The 15,340-nt window shown below is 34.4% G+C and overlaps 1 protein-coding gene across 5 annotated transcripts in view; it reads right to left on the bottom strand.

Moving 5' to 3' along the window:
• Nucleotides 1–15,340, bottom strand: part of POT1 (protection of telomeres 1) — a 66,123-nt gene that overhangs the window by 18,120 nt on the left and 32,663 nt on the right. For all 5 annotated transcript variants that reach the window (XM_082066337.1, XM_082066336.1, XM_082066339.1 and 2 more), the window contains 3 exons: nt 15,084–15,214; nt 8,744–9,034; nt 4,694–4,849 (listed from right to left, as the gene is read on the bottom strand). In XM_082066337.1, coding sequence (XP_081922463.1) covers nt 4,694–4,849; nt 8,744–9,034; nt 15,084–15,214 — 578 coding nt within the window. The remainder of the gene's footprint in view (nt 1–4,693; nt 4,850–8,743; nt 9,035–15,083; nt 15,215–15,340) is intronic.

The raw sequence follows: 15,340 nt of genomic DNA, 5'->3' as shown, positions 1-15,340 counted from the left end.
AGCATATCAACAGGTCAGCTTGTGCATCTGGATGGCAGACAAGAGGCTCATCTGGAGGCTTCTTTTTTTCTTTCCACATGATAAATTTCACTTAATTATGTTTATTATCCAAAAATACAAGAGGCAGTCATATTATAAAACTAATCTGATGACTATGACAAATGCTTTTTGAGAAAGTTTTTTAAAAATTCTTAGCTAAGTTTTGTTTATCAAATAACCTTATGTCAATACAATAGTGCCAAACTACTTAGTTTTTCTTCAAGAGTAATTTATATATAAGCAGCAAAAAGTTGATTATAATTGAAGAATTTATTTCTTTAAAAAAACCCCACAACCTATGAAAAAACTAAATATTTACTGTAAATACAAATATAAAATATTAAACATGGGAGAGGTGAGCCCAGAAAACAAAATGTTTCTTTTGCCCTCTAAACTCCCGTGCTGAAATTTACACAGAAGTCCAGCAAATTGCATGTTTCAGTGCAACAATCAACTTCCCAAGATTTATAATCACTATCAAAATGTATATTCCTATATATGCATTTCATTAGATCCCTTTTATGAAAATGTTATTATCTTATATATTTTAATATCACTCAGAACTATACGAAAAAAATGCGTTATAATCAGCGTTGCCAAATATTGAAAGGTGACAAATTGAAAGGTGACAAATTGAAAGGTGACAAATTGAAAGGTGACAAATTTCAGCACAAACCCCCAGATCTGACTGGGCAAGTTGAAGTGCAGTTTCTGTGAATTCCTTTCAGAGGCAGCATTGCTTACTGTTAGCAGTGGCGAGCAAATGCTGGTGCTGCGGCTAAAAATGTTCCTGAATTTCTGTTGTTTACACAATGCCTGTAGTCCAAGCACACTTTATAATTTCTTTTCAGTCAAGTATATAATATACTTTAAAGTGAACAGAATGATTTACAGAGCCATCATTAAATCTAGTACAAAACCAACTCCTTACTTGAATTTACAGCAGTTCTGTTTATGAACTACCTATCTCATTTAGAGAAAGTTCATTTAAACTTAAAGCAACAAGAACACTTTTCTTGCAGTAATATAAAATATACTAATACCCTATTTGCAGTCTAATTAAAATATGACAATTTAAAAAAGAATTAAAATGAAGAAGTGGCATATGCAGTTTTCTCTAAGTAGCCAACTAAAACAACTTTTTAGCATAGCAAATTCTCGTCATTATTTCAAAGCATATTGGGTTGTGTTCACATTTAAGGCACTGAGAATTCGGAACAGTCATTTATCACAGCTGTTTAATGTCCAGGTTTGGCCAGAAAGACACTCATGACAAGAGGCTGTGTTTATCTACAGGATAGCAAAATCATCTGTACTAATTTTTATGCCTATTTTATGGCTGATGATATTCAGTGAGATTTCTTTGTCTTCATTTAACCATATCAAGTCTAATTTTACTGACTAAATAGTGCACAACTGTTTACAAATGAAAGGAAGAATACACACAGCATTTGTGTGTGGTCCTTTGCAATAAAAACTACCAACTTAATTCCATTAAAGGGTTTGGAGGACTTGGGGGTGGGATAAGCGGGTATTGTGGATTGTTTTTTTTTCCCCTTTTAATGAGTACAAAGACAGAAGTGGTGAAAATAACACTGACAGGTCAAAGGAATGCTACCCGGGCCTGAAAAATATGAAGCTAGGTAACAACGGCCATGTAACTCATTTAAATCGCAGGCTGGAAATGTAACTCAGATACTAGAAAAGCAAGCAAGTCTTAGTCCAAACTACTATCAAAAAAGACATGCCATTGTACACAGTGGGAGGAACAGCTGAAAAGACTCAAATTCTGCTCATATATAGCATCAAACAACTACTGTGAAACAATGGAGTAGGACTTGTAGGTATGCAAAAGGCTAATTGTTTGAACTGTGCTATCCAGAAAACGCATGGCAACACAAAACTGATGGTATAAGCCATAAGAGTACCACAGTCCCACATATTCAATGAATGACAGTCCATAAGGAAATCTCCAACGTGCTGTGGACAGCTGGACCGCTCCTGTGCACTGCCTGACCACTGATGCTCACTCACCTCGATGCTCAACCATCTATTAATAGCAAAATGCCCCAGATGCAGAAACCCATGTCACAGACCTATTTCCAAGTTCTGTGGCAAGGTCTGAGTGAATTCTGAGAACCTCTGGAAAAACTGGAATATGAAAGGCTACAGCCTACGAGGAGCAACTGTACTCCAGAGAGTCAGCACTGCAGGCTGGGGTTCCTAGAGTAACAAGAAAGCCTCATGCACCACAGGGGAAGAGGGACATTCAGGAAAAAGTGGTAAACACCACTGCCTTTGCTTAGTTGTAGCTCATGCTTGTGTCTTTATGCCCCAGGAAATAATCTACTTCTGAGATGAGATTTCCGAAAATTCTGTTTATGCTCTGCTAAGGCAGTAAATGCTGAAAAGCCACAATCTCATCTATCAGGAAAGGAAGGGCAGCAAATACAGGGGACAAAAGGTCTACTCACAGTACCAAGAAGCGTACTTTCAACATTACTAAAGTTCTCTCAATCGAAAATTGTAAATATTATTTAACCAACTCAGAAAATGGGATAAAACGGTCATATCTTCTGTGTTTTCTGGACAGACAATCCAAACAAGTAGCTTTTAACAAATTCTTGTAGGAATATCCCTGACACTCTGCCCCAGGATTTGCTAAAAATTCACTGCACTACATTACCCACTTCCTCTAGACTGTAGTGCTTACTCAGAGCTCCCTTGCTGGAACATGTGCCTACAGAAATAATTTTAAAATGAGAACATTTTTTTTCCCTCCTTCAATCTGCCCTTCTGGTATAACAAGGCTTCATAAAACAGATTGTTCCTACGTAAAATATCATTTCAGAGCTGCGACTGTCACTGCAAATGGTACACAGCAACAGGGGATAGTGTAACCTAACAATTCCATAACATTTTACATTAAAAAATGCAATTCTAAGCTACTGTGAAATGCGGAAGAGATGGCTGAAAAATAATGCACTCACATTGTTTCTGAAACCATAAACTGGCAAAAGGTCTAGTAGAGTTTTTATCCATGCTGGATGAATAGTGTTCATTCTCGAGGAGTTGCACATGCATACACTAAACGCTAGCCAGTTTTATACTTCTACATAAACCATTAAAAAAAATAATATTTGCATAACAAGACTGTGAAGTAAATAAAATATAATACAAATTAATATAGAATATTTCTATTATACTTTCTTATAATAGGAAACAATTTCCATTAGTATTTAAAACAACAAAACAAAACAAAAAACCTTTTATTAAATCTTCCACTTTAAGAAGAGTTCTCCAAAATTTTATCATCTCTAGACTATCCTGTGAAATGAAATTAGCTGTACGTATTGCAACCTGAACTTAATAAATCTTCCTGAAGTTTAATTGTTAGGATATCAGCGCTTTTTCTTCAATAACTTGACTAAGACAATCCACTACAAAGCAGTGTTCAAAAACGGTCCAACTTAAACCTTCCACAAACCTTCCACAAACTTCCACAAACTACTGAATTTTGGACATCTCCAGAAAGAGACAAACAGCCTGTGTTGCTCAGTAAGTCAAACCAGGTTTCTTAACAGTTTCCTTTGACATTAGAGGTTCTGCTACACAGTGAAGTATTCAGCAAAGGCACGGATATTTCAGAGATATGAAACAAAGGCCTCAAAGGAAGGAAAAAATTGAGAGAGCTGATGAAGACATCCCACATATTCAGTAGGAATTCCTGAATATAAATGGGAGAGGGTAATACTGGGAGTATCATCAGCTACTCAAGAAAATATATTTTATTACTATTAAAATATTTTTCCATTAATTTTCCAAACATATTGCTTCACTGCAACGTCAGTAGTTATTTGTATCAATAGATTACAGCAGTTAGCATGAGAAAAATTCTGAAATACATTTGTAAGTTTTGTTATGAATTCTTACACAAAGACAAGTTATTTTGTTATATGTCACTTACTTATAAATGGGCATTAATATATCAAATTGAATTGACGTCTGCTGATAGCCCCAGACTCACAAATGGCTATCACTTATCTTTATTTTGCAGTAAACACTTTATTGAAAACAATGTTTGGGTATAGGAGGCAAGGCATAAACTGAAAGACGTATTCTTTGCTAATTTACTGTATTCTGAAGCAAGATGGCAGTATTGCTGAAGATCAAATGTTTAATTATGTTGTTGTTTTCTCTAAGCATAATCAACATTACTGACCCACTAAATGAAGACTGCACTGCAAATTGCCAAAGTTTATAGAACAGAAAATCTTTTATTGACTTTAGAATTACGGGCCTTTAATAGGACTGCAAGTTAAACCCCACTTTATATAATTTAAAAAATAATTCTAAAGCATAAAAGACATATTCTGAGTGCATTATTTTCACACGATTATATATGGTATTACAATGTCTGGCAAGAACTGCTTAATTAGAAGAACTTTTTCATGGCAATTTTAGAGTAATGAGGCTGTTTTACACATGTTGAAGAAGTTTCGCATTCAAATAAACGGTATGGGAAATATAGTGAAAGATAAAGAGGAACATTTGAAACTAATTAACAGCAGAATTAAATTGATACATTTTCTGAAGTGAGTTCAAAGCAGGAAATAGGCCAAAAATGAGTTAGAAATACCGAACTGTTCATTACCTTTAGTGATTTTGCCAGCTGTACATGGTTATCATAGACTAGAATATCCACCATTAGATTTCGCAGATGATGAAGAAGAACTGTTTCTCCTTCCAGGGCTCCTGTTTCCACAGGCACCTTCCATGTTGGGTAGGGACATTTTGTGCCATCCCACACCTGCAATGCAAAGGAACTACTTCAGTTTGCTCAGAATACTTTAGACTGAGATTTTAAATAGCGCTTTTTTTTTTTAAATTGTTGTTTGATTAAAAATTGATAATAATAATAATTGATTAATAAGAAATCTTTATTGGAGTCTCCAAGTCCTTAAATTAGATTTTATGCTTCTTGTTGCTTTTACTTTTATTATTCTTGATTATAAAACATCCTCTATAGAGAATATAATGAAGTGTTAAGACCTGAGATTTATTTCTATTAAAGAAACCAAATCAAAACAAAATAGCACTAGCAAAACCTCAACTCTTCATCCAGCAGTTACAACTATTAGAATTCACTATATGCAGAACTGCCGATATTTAATATTTTAACCCTGCTACAGGTTTTTTAAACACTCCAGCTACAGTATGTGAAGACTGAGTACACAGCGTATACTCCCTTAATTACTGATGATCACCTATATGAGTATACACTGCTAGTTATCCAGAATGTACTAGAAAAACATCAGTATTTAATACATAATAAAGATTTTAGAAATTGTTTGCCTAAAGCTAAATTCTTAAGACACTTAAAAATTAAAATGTCAATAGAGCTATTTTTGAGCTATCAAAGTTACTGTGAAAAAGTAAGATTACCAGCAGACTTAGCACTTTGAAATCAAAATCTTACCACTTAAATCAAATATTAACATTTTAGTGATAGCTCCTTACAATGTATTCTGTAAACTATGGTTTCCTGAGTTCCTGAAGATATACTCTTTTCAAAGACAAAAACGAATGGTCTGAAATACTGGCAGAGAAAACCTGGAGGCATGAGGACTGTAAGACTGAAATGCTGCATTTCATAGGATTTCATGCATATAGGTTCAACAGAAGCTAATTTTCGGACAGTTTGTGATATCGAGGCATTTTGTCCCATGAGTGAGCTACTGTAGAGAGTGAGAAAAAAAGACACCACAGCTTAATTTTTAAAGCGTTTCTACCCCTTATGCTTAACTGCTGTGGATCAAAGGACCCACAGGAAAAGATCTAAGAATCAGCAAAGCCATGTGTAAATACACCAAGAATAACTCATGGTTGAAATACTCATCCTAAATCGAGAGATAAAAGGGTAAACTGTTCACAGTGAAAATGACCCATAAGATCAAATTAACATTCCCAAATGAGAGTGTATTCGGAAGGACCCAGATAATGAAGTGGTAAACACTGCCACAGATTTAAAAAAAAAGCCTATTATCTTCTGATCCTGTAGCATGAAATACTTAAAACCATCTTTGAAAGAGAGGTTGCCCATTGCTTGAATTATCAAACCTTTTCCAGAAGTGAGCTTGAGAAACACAGATTTAGTGCATACATATTATGAATTTAGTCACTGTGACTAAATAAAAGAACCTCCAGTTTGTCACGCTTCCCCTTATTTTTCAACTGGTTTTACTTGGGACACTTTGGTAGTTCTACAGTAGAGAGATGGATCCAGCAATTCTATTGAAATAACCTGAATACTCCCTGTCAGATACAAGGATGACTACTTAGCTTTAATATGTTCTTCACCAGACGACCTAATGGGGCTAGCATCGGGCCATTTTTTGGAGGGATTTGTAAGCCAGTAAACTTTCTTTATAAGACAACAAAAAAAAAGTCCTTAGAAAGGTAGTTGGTTTTATTTTTCACTTGCACAAATATGAAAACATATCAAGCGCCCTACCTGGGGAGCTTGCCAGCATCACTTTATTCAAATAATGGGTGAAAACACAGAAGTTCTAATTTCAAAAACTAACACTGATCTAAAAAGCAACACTGATTAAATTAATTCTGGATAAGAAACAGCAAACAGTTCTATTACTAGTCACGAACAATCTGGAGCTAAGGAACAGTGAGTTACACCTTTGATCACCATGGTCGGCAAAACACTGAAATGGGAGACACACAATGAAACCTGTTTCTCCCTTCAGCAGAGTATGGGACTTGTGTGACACACCTTAACTTTAACTGACAGACAGAATGAAAGTAAAGAATAATAGTAAAACTCTTATGAAAGGCATAAATGACAGAATAATTTCTAGTGTGAGGTTTTTAGTCTGCAGCAGTTTGAATAACAGAATTCTCAGAAAAAGGTAAGCACTAACAAGTTAACAATACTGTGTTTATGCCATGTCAGTCTCAGGTGCTGTGCATATCCCAATTAATTATCAAGTGTAATATTAAAAGTTATGCCCTGGCTGATGCACAAAATCACTGAATTTCATTTTAGTTGTCTTTGAAGCAATCCTCACTAGTTACATAAGCTCAATGCTTGGAATAATCATTATATTTTATAGCATTAATCGACTGTCAATATAACTGCTGTACTTTGGAATGACATAATAAATTTAAATTATTATTATAAAATGTATAACCAAAATAACATAACACTAATAATATTTAATGATCACTCCATCTGAGCTGATATGGATTTTTTTTTGTTTAGTGAATCAACAAAATAATCATGAGATCTGTCTACAATATTTTAAAAACGCTTTTCTTCTATCATGACCAACATTTGATACGTGAAAGGGATTTTGCCCTGCTTGAAAAATAGAGGAAATTAGCAACAGCATACCAATGTCAGTCTACCATTTTTAAGCTTGTCTGATGTATTTTAATACAGATTTAATTATTTAATATTTTATACTACTAAAAATGTATACTGTCAAAGGAATTACCTATAAGAAAAAAATTATCTACTGTTATTTGATTTCAAACTTTTACCTTCCTAAGTCTATCTTACATTTTTCCCCCCCGAGTCATTATCTTTGCTACACAAAACTGACAAAATCAACTTCAGATCTTTCAATACAGAAAAGAGTATAAATAACTATTAATAATTTAAGAAAGCATTTTTCTCTGGCCTTGCAAGGTGTCCTTCAATGCTGAACATGTGCTTATTAATGAACAACTTAATTACAGTCCACAAAGTTCTGAAATTTTACTGGGTCTCATCTGACATCTATTTCAAAAGGAATAATGGAAATATTTGTAACAGCTGCAAAGCATATTATAGGATGACACTTGCAGTTTGTTTCTGCGTAATGCACGCATTGTTCTGCATAAGAAAAATCTTTGCTGCTTTAACGAAGGAATAATGCAGTGCACCATTTCTAAAAATGTTGTAACAATACAGCTTAATACAGCAGAACCAATAAATAATTTTATTAAGTCATCATCAAATGGAAAAATAACAGGCTGTTCATCTCTAACATCTTAACAACCAACTTATAAAAGAAACAAAAGGAAATACTAAGGAGTTCCAGAATAGCATCAGATTGATATATCTGAAAAATTATGCAGATCTCCTTTTTAATTGAGCTGATGTTAAGGGCCACCTTTGGCAAGTGGCCTCCTGCTGTGTGGCACTTTGCATTTTGTACTTTCAGTGAGCACTGACAGCCAAAGTACCTATGTATAAATAAAAGAAGTTACCTAAAATCTTTGGAGATAGGTAACATTTGTTTTCCAGATAGTGCTGCTTACTGCATTAATTATATCCAGTAGATTTACAAAAAAAAGCGATAACTGCTAACTAAAAAATAAGGTTAAAATTTAAAACTAATTTTTCGAGTTTAGGAAATCTTGAAATATTTATCTAAAAATGTTTGCGAAACAATGATCCATACCAATCCCATCTTACAAAACCTCTCTAAAGAAATTAATCAGATGAACAATTTTAAAGAGAGCTGGGATTTCTGTCTTGTTTTCATAGAAATAAAATGGTCAAGGATCATAAATTTGCTTAACCTCAAAATATTTATCTACATAACATTATTTAAGTCAATGAATATGTCTGTTTCATTGAAAACTGAATCACAATGTCTTAAATAAATAAATCTAATGAATTATTTTTAACAAATAAATTTACCTTCAGAAGAAAAGAAGATCCATCTACTTTTGCTTTTCCTACCAGCTGGCAAGTGAGATCAAAGAACATCATTGGCTGAACACCAGACAACTTTGTGGCTGGTCCAGGGATGGTAAGATTACTGGCTGCCCAAACACGTAATTCTTCTATTGTTTTCTGTTCTTCACCCATGAAAGTGTACACTTTGCTAGAGGTTCGAGGAAGTACTGGTGCTCCTACAGTTCCATCAAATGTCAAGGATGCAAATCCTGCACTGGTAATTCCCTGCATCTGTCCATTGTATTCCCTGACCTGTAATAAAATACGAAGGAAAAAAAAAATGGTTGCAGTGCACTGAAATATACGTATGTTTCTCTTTTATCATGTGGATGAAGAATGGACCACTGATGATTTTTGTTTGTGGTGCTATTAGGAGAAGAGAGTCAAAATAAAAACAAAACAAAAAAGGAAATTAACGACAAAACAAAATGAATAAGCAGAAAATATAATCTAACATCAAACATTTTTTTAAGAGGCAGACTAATACCTACTTGTAAATATACAGCATCAGTGCAGAGTATTTTAGTCACAAATCTCAAAATGTCTGTATGTGGAACACATCAAGTTTGCTTTTAGAGATGGGGAAACTGAGGCACAAGATAAATTAATTTTTAGGGGTCACACAACAGAGCAATAGCAGAACAAAGTTATTATGGATTCCTGTATTCTGCCTCTAACAACAGCCTTGTTTCCTGATATTATGGAACTGAAAATGAAAGTATCAGTTCCAGGAGCTATTTTTTTATATGTAAAGCAAACAGTGATCGTCTCTCATCCCTTGAATAAAGAACACAGCTTTCACAATTACTCCTGTGTCTACTGCCTGCACATGGCAGGTCCCCTGTATCCTGCTGATTTAGCTGTGTATCTGCTACCATATAAAACACAGTGTTCAAAGTCTGAAGCATTCCTTCGAGGATCTAGTCTAAACTTACTGTTCCCTGCACTTTTTATATATATCAAAGCACTGCATGACTCGTTATCCAGAAATCTCAAAGCGTTTGTTTTGATCCATCCCTTTTTAATTAAAATTTGCTTACCAAAAAAAACCAACAGGACATATAGCATTTGTGAGGCAATCTAGTTTAGGATTCCCAGTGCTCCATTTTCAAATGGTTGAAAATCCTACTGATTCAGAAGTACAGGATCAGAAAGATGTGACAGAAGGTCTAAACAGCAACATTTTTTACCAAACCATTGCCAGTGATTTAGGCCTATATTTCATAAACACGCTGAAATGTAAAAAGCACACAAATCAAGTATTCCTTGGAAATTAATAAAAAAAGCAGCTCAATCTTGATGACAGGAACTCCTTTAATCCCTGCCACTTGGACGTAACACTTAAATGCATTACAGATCATCTCCAGGATAAACTTTCATTTCCCTAAGCATTCTCCAGACCTGACCAATGGAGTACATCAGTTCATGATGTAGTTTTTCTTCACTATAACACTGAAAAGATTTAGTCTTTTAGCCTTTACATTTAAATATTGAAAATACAAGAAAATCCCATGGACAAATCAGGAAAATACAAAGGTACATAATAAATGTGTGCTCATTACACTTGATCTGGAAAAAAATGTTCCACTATAACACTAAGACCTTATCTAACATAAATACACAGATTTACTTTAGTTGCTGCCACTGGCCTTATATTTCATAGCTCCTCAAAATACGTAACATCCAGAGGGAAGGAAAACTCTGTTTCATCACTTTTCCACACTCACCCTCTACCAAAAGAGGTATTTTTAAGTAACACTTTCTCAAAGTGTTTTAATTTGCAATTTACCTACTTATTTATTACTTCACTAATTCTTTTAAATCATTATCAAAATACCTTCTTACTACAAATTCTGTCCTAGACCTTAGACTGATTATGAGGGCTCTAAACCTTCCAGGAAACCAGTTCAAGAAACTACTTTGTCTCTCTGGGCTTCCACTAATATTTCACAATAGTCTATTTTCCCCATTTCCCCAATCCTTTATGTCACGTTTTGAGCATTCATGAGGCTGTGCTTGGACATACTGAACTTCTGACATCTCCTAGTACCCTCATTTAGTGGATTTGAAATCAGCCTTAATGTAGGAAAAGGCAGTAATAAAACAACAAAAGAAATAAAATATGTAAGAAGGTAAACCTGAAGTGTCATGATGAGCAAATTACCAATGATCTTGAAGCAAAACCAAATGTCCTTAGGCATCAGTGTGTGAAGAAGCCACTGAGTCATCTCAAAGGTAAACACAGCACTCAACATTATTATTTAGTGAACAACTCCATCCCAAACAGGAAAAGTAAATGTAGAATGGGCTACAGAACAATATATTTCATAGCTGGAAAATTACTTATGTCAGACACACAGAACAGATGATGGTCAACAGACATTCTCTGGCCTTATCCTTTAAAAACAAATCATTGCTAAAGTGACGAGAAATCACTGGAGTGTAAAACAAATTAAATCCATGGGCAAATGTTGTTTCATTATGGCACTCTAAGTAGATCTCAAATCACTTTAAGCTGTGATACTGTAAACTAGTTATGTCTTCCACATACAAACAATTTTGAAATTAACCTTAGGGAAAAGAGCTAAGCTGGGACTTTTGTATATGATGATAATTCTCTCTCACTAGGTTTTCGTCATTTCTAGAGGTCACGGGGTTTTGTTTTTTTTTACAAAATTGGGTTGTGAGGGAAGAACAGGGAAAGAGGTCAGATGCCTGTGAGTTTAAAAATTCCCTGAGAATTTTAGATAAATTCAATAAATAATGGTTGCTAAGCAAAAATATCTTCTGGGACAAAAACCGAGCAGATACAATGTATTTGGCTTGTTCTAAGCAGGCAAATAAATTCCAGTACATATTGCAAGAATCTTTGGCATACTTTATATGAATTAAAGAACAAAAGGTGAAATGTCACCTAAACAGACTGTGTGGACAATAAAATCTAGTGATTTCTATAGAGTACAACTCTATCCAGAATCTGCCTACTGAAAATAAGCTAATCTTGAAACATTTATAAATAAGATTTATAGCAACCTAAACCACCTGATTTTTTTTTTAACTGAAGCTGGTGTTATTCACCTCACTCAATAGAAAAGTGTGATAGTGAGTAGTGTATAAAGCTGGAATAATAGCATCTTCAAGGTAGTTTTCCATCAAAACTGATTGTTAAATTGCAGAAGCAAAGGACTATTACAAAACCACTGCAGTCACAGATCATCTCAGAATATCAATAAAATGCCTTGTAAAACAACATATACTAAGCTATTGTACGTGTTGTTACACTAAGTAGGAAGATTTTCTAAAATAAATTTAACTATTGATATGTGGAAGGATCAGGAATTCAAGATAATATTTTGAAACGTAAGTACATTAAGCTTAAAACTTAATTATTGTTTATACTTATAAAATTATTTCAAGACATCAAGTTGTGTGTTGTTGTTTTCTGTTTTTTTTTTTTTTTTTTCAATTTGAATTATTGCATCTTCTATTCCAATTCGAGTATATATTCAGCTGAAGACCTAATTGTAAGGTGTTATTTACCTAATCAGACGTCAAAAACATTTGACCCCTGTGATTCACGGCTGACAACAAAATAAGAGAAGATCCATGTTCATGTGCTGCTACCCAGTCTTCCCTTAACTGCAGAAAAGTACTATATGCGGGATACTAGTGAAAAGGAAAGAGTGCGAAATTGTTTATAGGCAATGTATCTGCAAGAATTATAGCAATGTATTCCCCTCAGTTAAACACATGTCCTGGATTTATGATGATTTGCCCATCATGGAGACTGTACCCATTGAATACAATACACTGTATGTTCAGCATCACCTACAAGGATATTAATAACTATTCCCCTTAGTCTGTCCCTGTTCCACTGCTGCTGAAACACTTGAGCTTTATTAGGAATTGCCCAGGGCTAAGAGGCTAAAAGTAAGAGTAAGACCTTTGGAGATGTTTCTCACTAGCCCTTTCTCCAGACCTGGCAACATGAGAACAACTTCAGTCCTACATTTCTAAAACTAATCTGGAAACAGTAAACGCCTGCTTTCCATTCTGAGTGTCATGCAGTGCATGAGGGTGCGTGGGATGGGATGGAAGGCTAAAAATAAAACCCATCACAAACACTGAAGACAAAATTCCAAGCTAAAATAAAGTTTCAGATAAAGAATGTGAATGATATGCACATTCCATAACAGAACATGCAAACAGACAAATACTCCAATACCCCCCAAAATCACTATGATCTGTCAAAATTGTTACTAATTTAACAACTTATTGCTAAAAAATATGCTCCACAACTGAACCTGAGCCTTAACACCATATCAGATCCAGAGATTAATTTCTTTGTAGCAGTTTGATTATTGTCACTGATGCTGTTTATATGAAAAAGTTTTCTGTCAAAAAAAACACCTGAATGCATTTGGTATATTTCCTTATATTTTGTAAATGTTTTCTCACATAAAGTGAATCACAGTCTAAACAAGTTTGGATAATATGGTATGCTGATCATATTTTCTTCTATTTTCATAATGTAATCCTTGTGTACATGTACCTCCAGCTCCATGAACAGAGATGTAATAATGAAATAGGGAAGCAATTTGAAGTAACTTAGTAAATAATTTCTGTCCTTATATAAATTAAAACGTTTTGAACATGTTTGAATATAACAGCAAGAAGACCGAACTACAAAAACTACCTACAGACACCTTCCAAATGAAAGTTAACATGGCTAGTCATATGGAAATAAAAAAATTTTTTAAATGACATGAAAAATACATCTAGATATTAGGGCTATAAATTACAGCTTGTCGTCTACTATTCCTGAGAATTGCTGTCTGCAAAATAAGCTTATCAGAAACATCTGCAGCAATAGAAACCCAAATTAAAGAAGAAAATGAACAATACATTGTACATTTCATTTATCAGTTGACCTGAATATATCGTAACTATTTTGTCAGAAAAAGCTGTATGCAAAAAGTATATACACTTAAACCAGCTGAAATAATTTGTTTCGATAATAATTTAACAAAACAGCAGGCACTGCTTTAGAAATATTCCTCAGAGAAAGTGGCACAGTATATTTGAGAAAATTGTGGTAAAAGAAAAAATTACTATTTTGGAATATTCCCTACATATTTAAGACGTGATCAGGTAACTTGACCAAAAGTATTCAGATGAAAATTTAAGAAAACATATGTGCAAAATTCTAAAATTTCAATTTTTGGAGAAATTCTATCACTCCACAGGGTTGCAGTCTTGCAGACAACATGTTCTTTGAGATCCTTTTTAGCAAAAAGTCTCAAACCTAACCTTGGCCAAGTTTATATATTTAGACCACATTTACTCAGAGGACACCAAGCATCTGGCAGTTAAATTCTGCCAAAGTGTAACATTCACCCAATATGTTCTACATCTAAGCTCCAGACTTTCCCCTCTCATCCTTATCAACCTGACAGCTACAGCCAGAGCTGCCTAGAAATAAGAAGTGAGTGGATACTTCTCCTGCATGTCTGTCTCAATGCCTTCTATATTGCATCAAGGAGAAAGAAAGAGAAGGAACCAACTTGCATGGAACAAATTGGATTAAACTAAAGGAGGGAGTACACACAGACAAGGTGAATCATGTCTTTGGTGCTATTCTGCACTTCTTTAAGCCTGTGTGATCCAGCATTACAAGACTCTCATTCAGTCTCTGTATTGTGGCTCCTCTTCTCTATGGAGTTGCAGAAGGCATATGAAAAACACACAGCAGAAACAGTACCAAAGCTATAAGCCCTATTTCCTTCATGGCCTTCGATACAGACAAATATGGGGTAAGGCAGGAAAAACATCAAAGAAGCCATCAGAGCATATTGCACACTAACTAGACATAGATTACATTTACTTGAGTAACTCTCCAGACAATCTAAAGTGATCCACAAAAGAAGCTCTAAAGCAATCCCTCAAGTCTATCAGTTTGAAGAGGGATAACGTGCACATTTATGTCAGTTAAATTCTGTTCATCTAGAAGTATTATCACATGATTTTTGTCAACTAGTTTAACAAGTACTAAGAAAAAAAAAATGCTGTTCTTGAGTTGTCATAACCACATGTATCACTGTTTTCAAACGGAGATACCAGTTTAGTGCTGTTGTTGTTTAATAAATTTGAGTTTACTTCCAGCATAGCTGTTTTATCAATCAGTTGTTTTATCCAATGTCTGCATGTGTTAATTTCAGCACGCAATGAATTAAATTACTCTTAGGGTCCTCTCACTGCAAAAACAGAAAGCACATAAACCCCCCAACATCCTAGTACATACCTTTATCCTATGAAATCGAACAATATCTCCGACTTTGTAAATTTTTGGTAGGGAATCTAGATTTCCACTAAAAAGAGTGCATGTTAACTTCACATTCGATGGATCCACGAGTGTTACAACTGAGCAATAATCTGTAAAATATGAAAGTGTTTCAATGAATAACAGGCATTACAGAGTTATTAATATACAGATATTAGACATGGGATGAAGAACCATATGGCAATTTTTTTCTGCTGTGATCTGTGTAACTCATCCAC

The sequence above is a fragment of the Streptopelia decaocto genome, assembly GCF_964273445.1.
Source record: "Streptopelia decaocto genome assembly, chromosome: 1".
Classification (NCBI taxonomy): Eukaryota; Metazoa; Chordata; class Aves; order Columbiformes; family Columbidae; genus Streptopelia; species Streptopelia decaocto.
The sequence above is the reverse complement of the archived record's forward strand: the minus strand, read 5'-3'. Positions and strand labels throughout refer to the sequence as shown.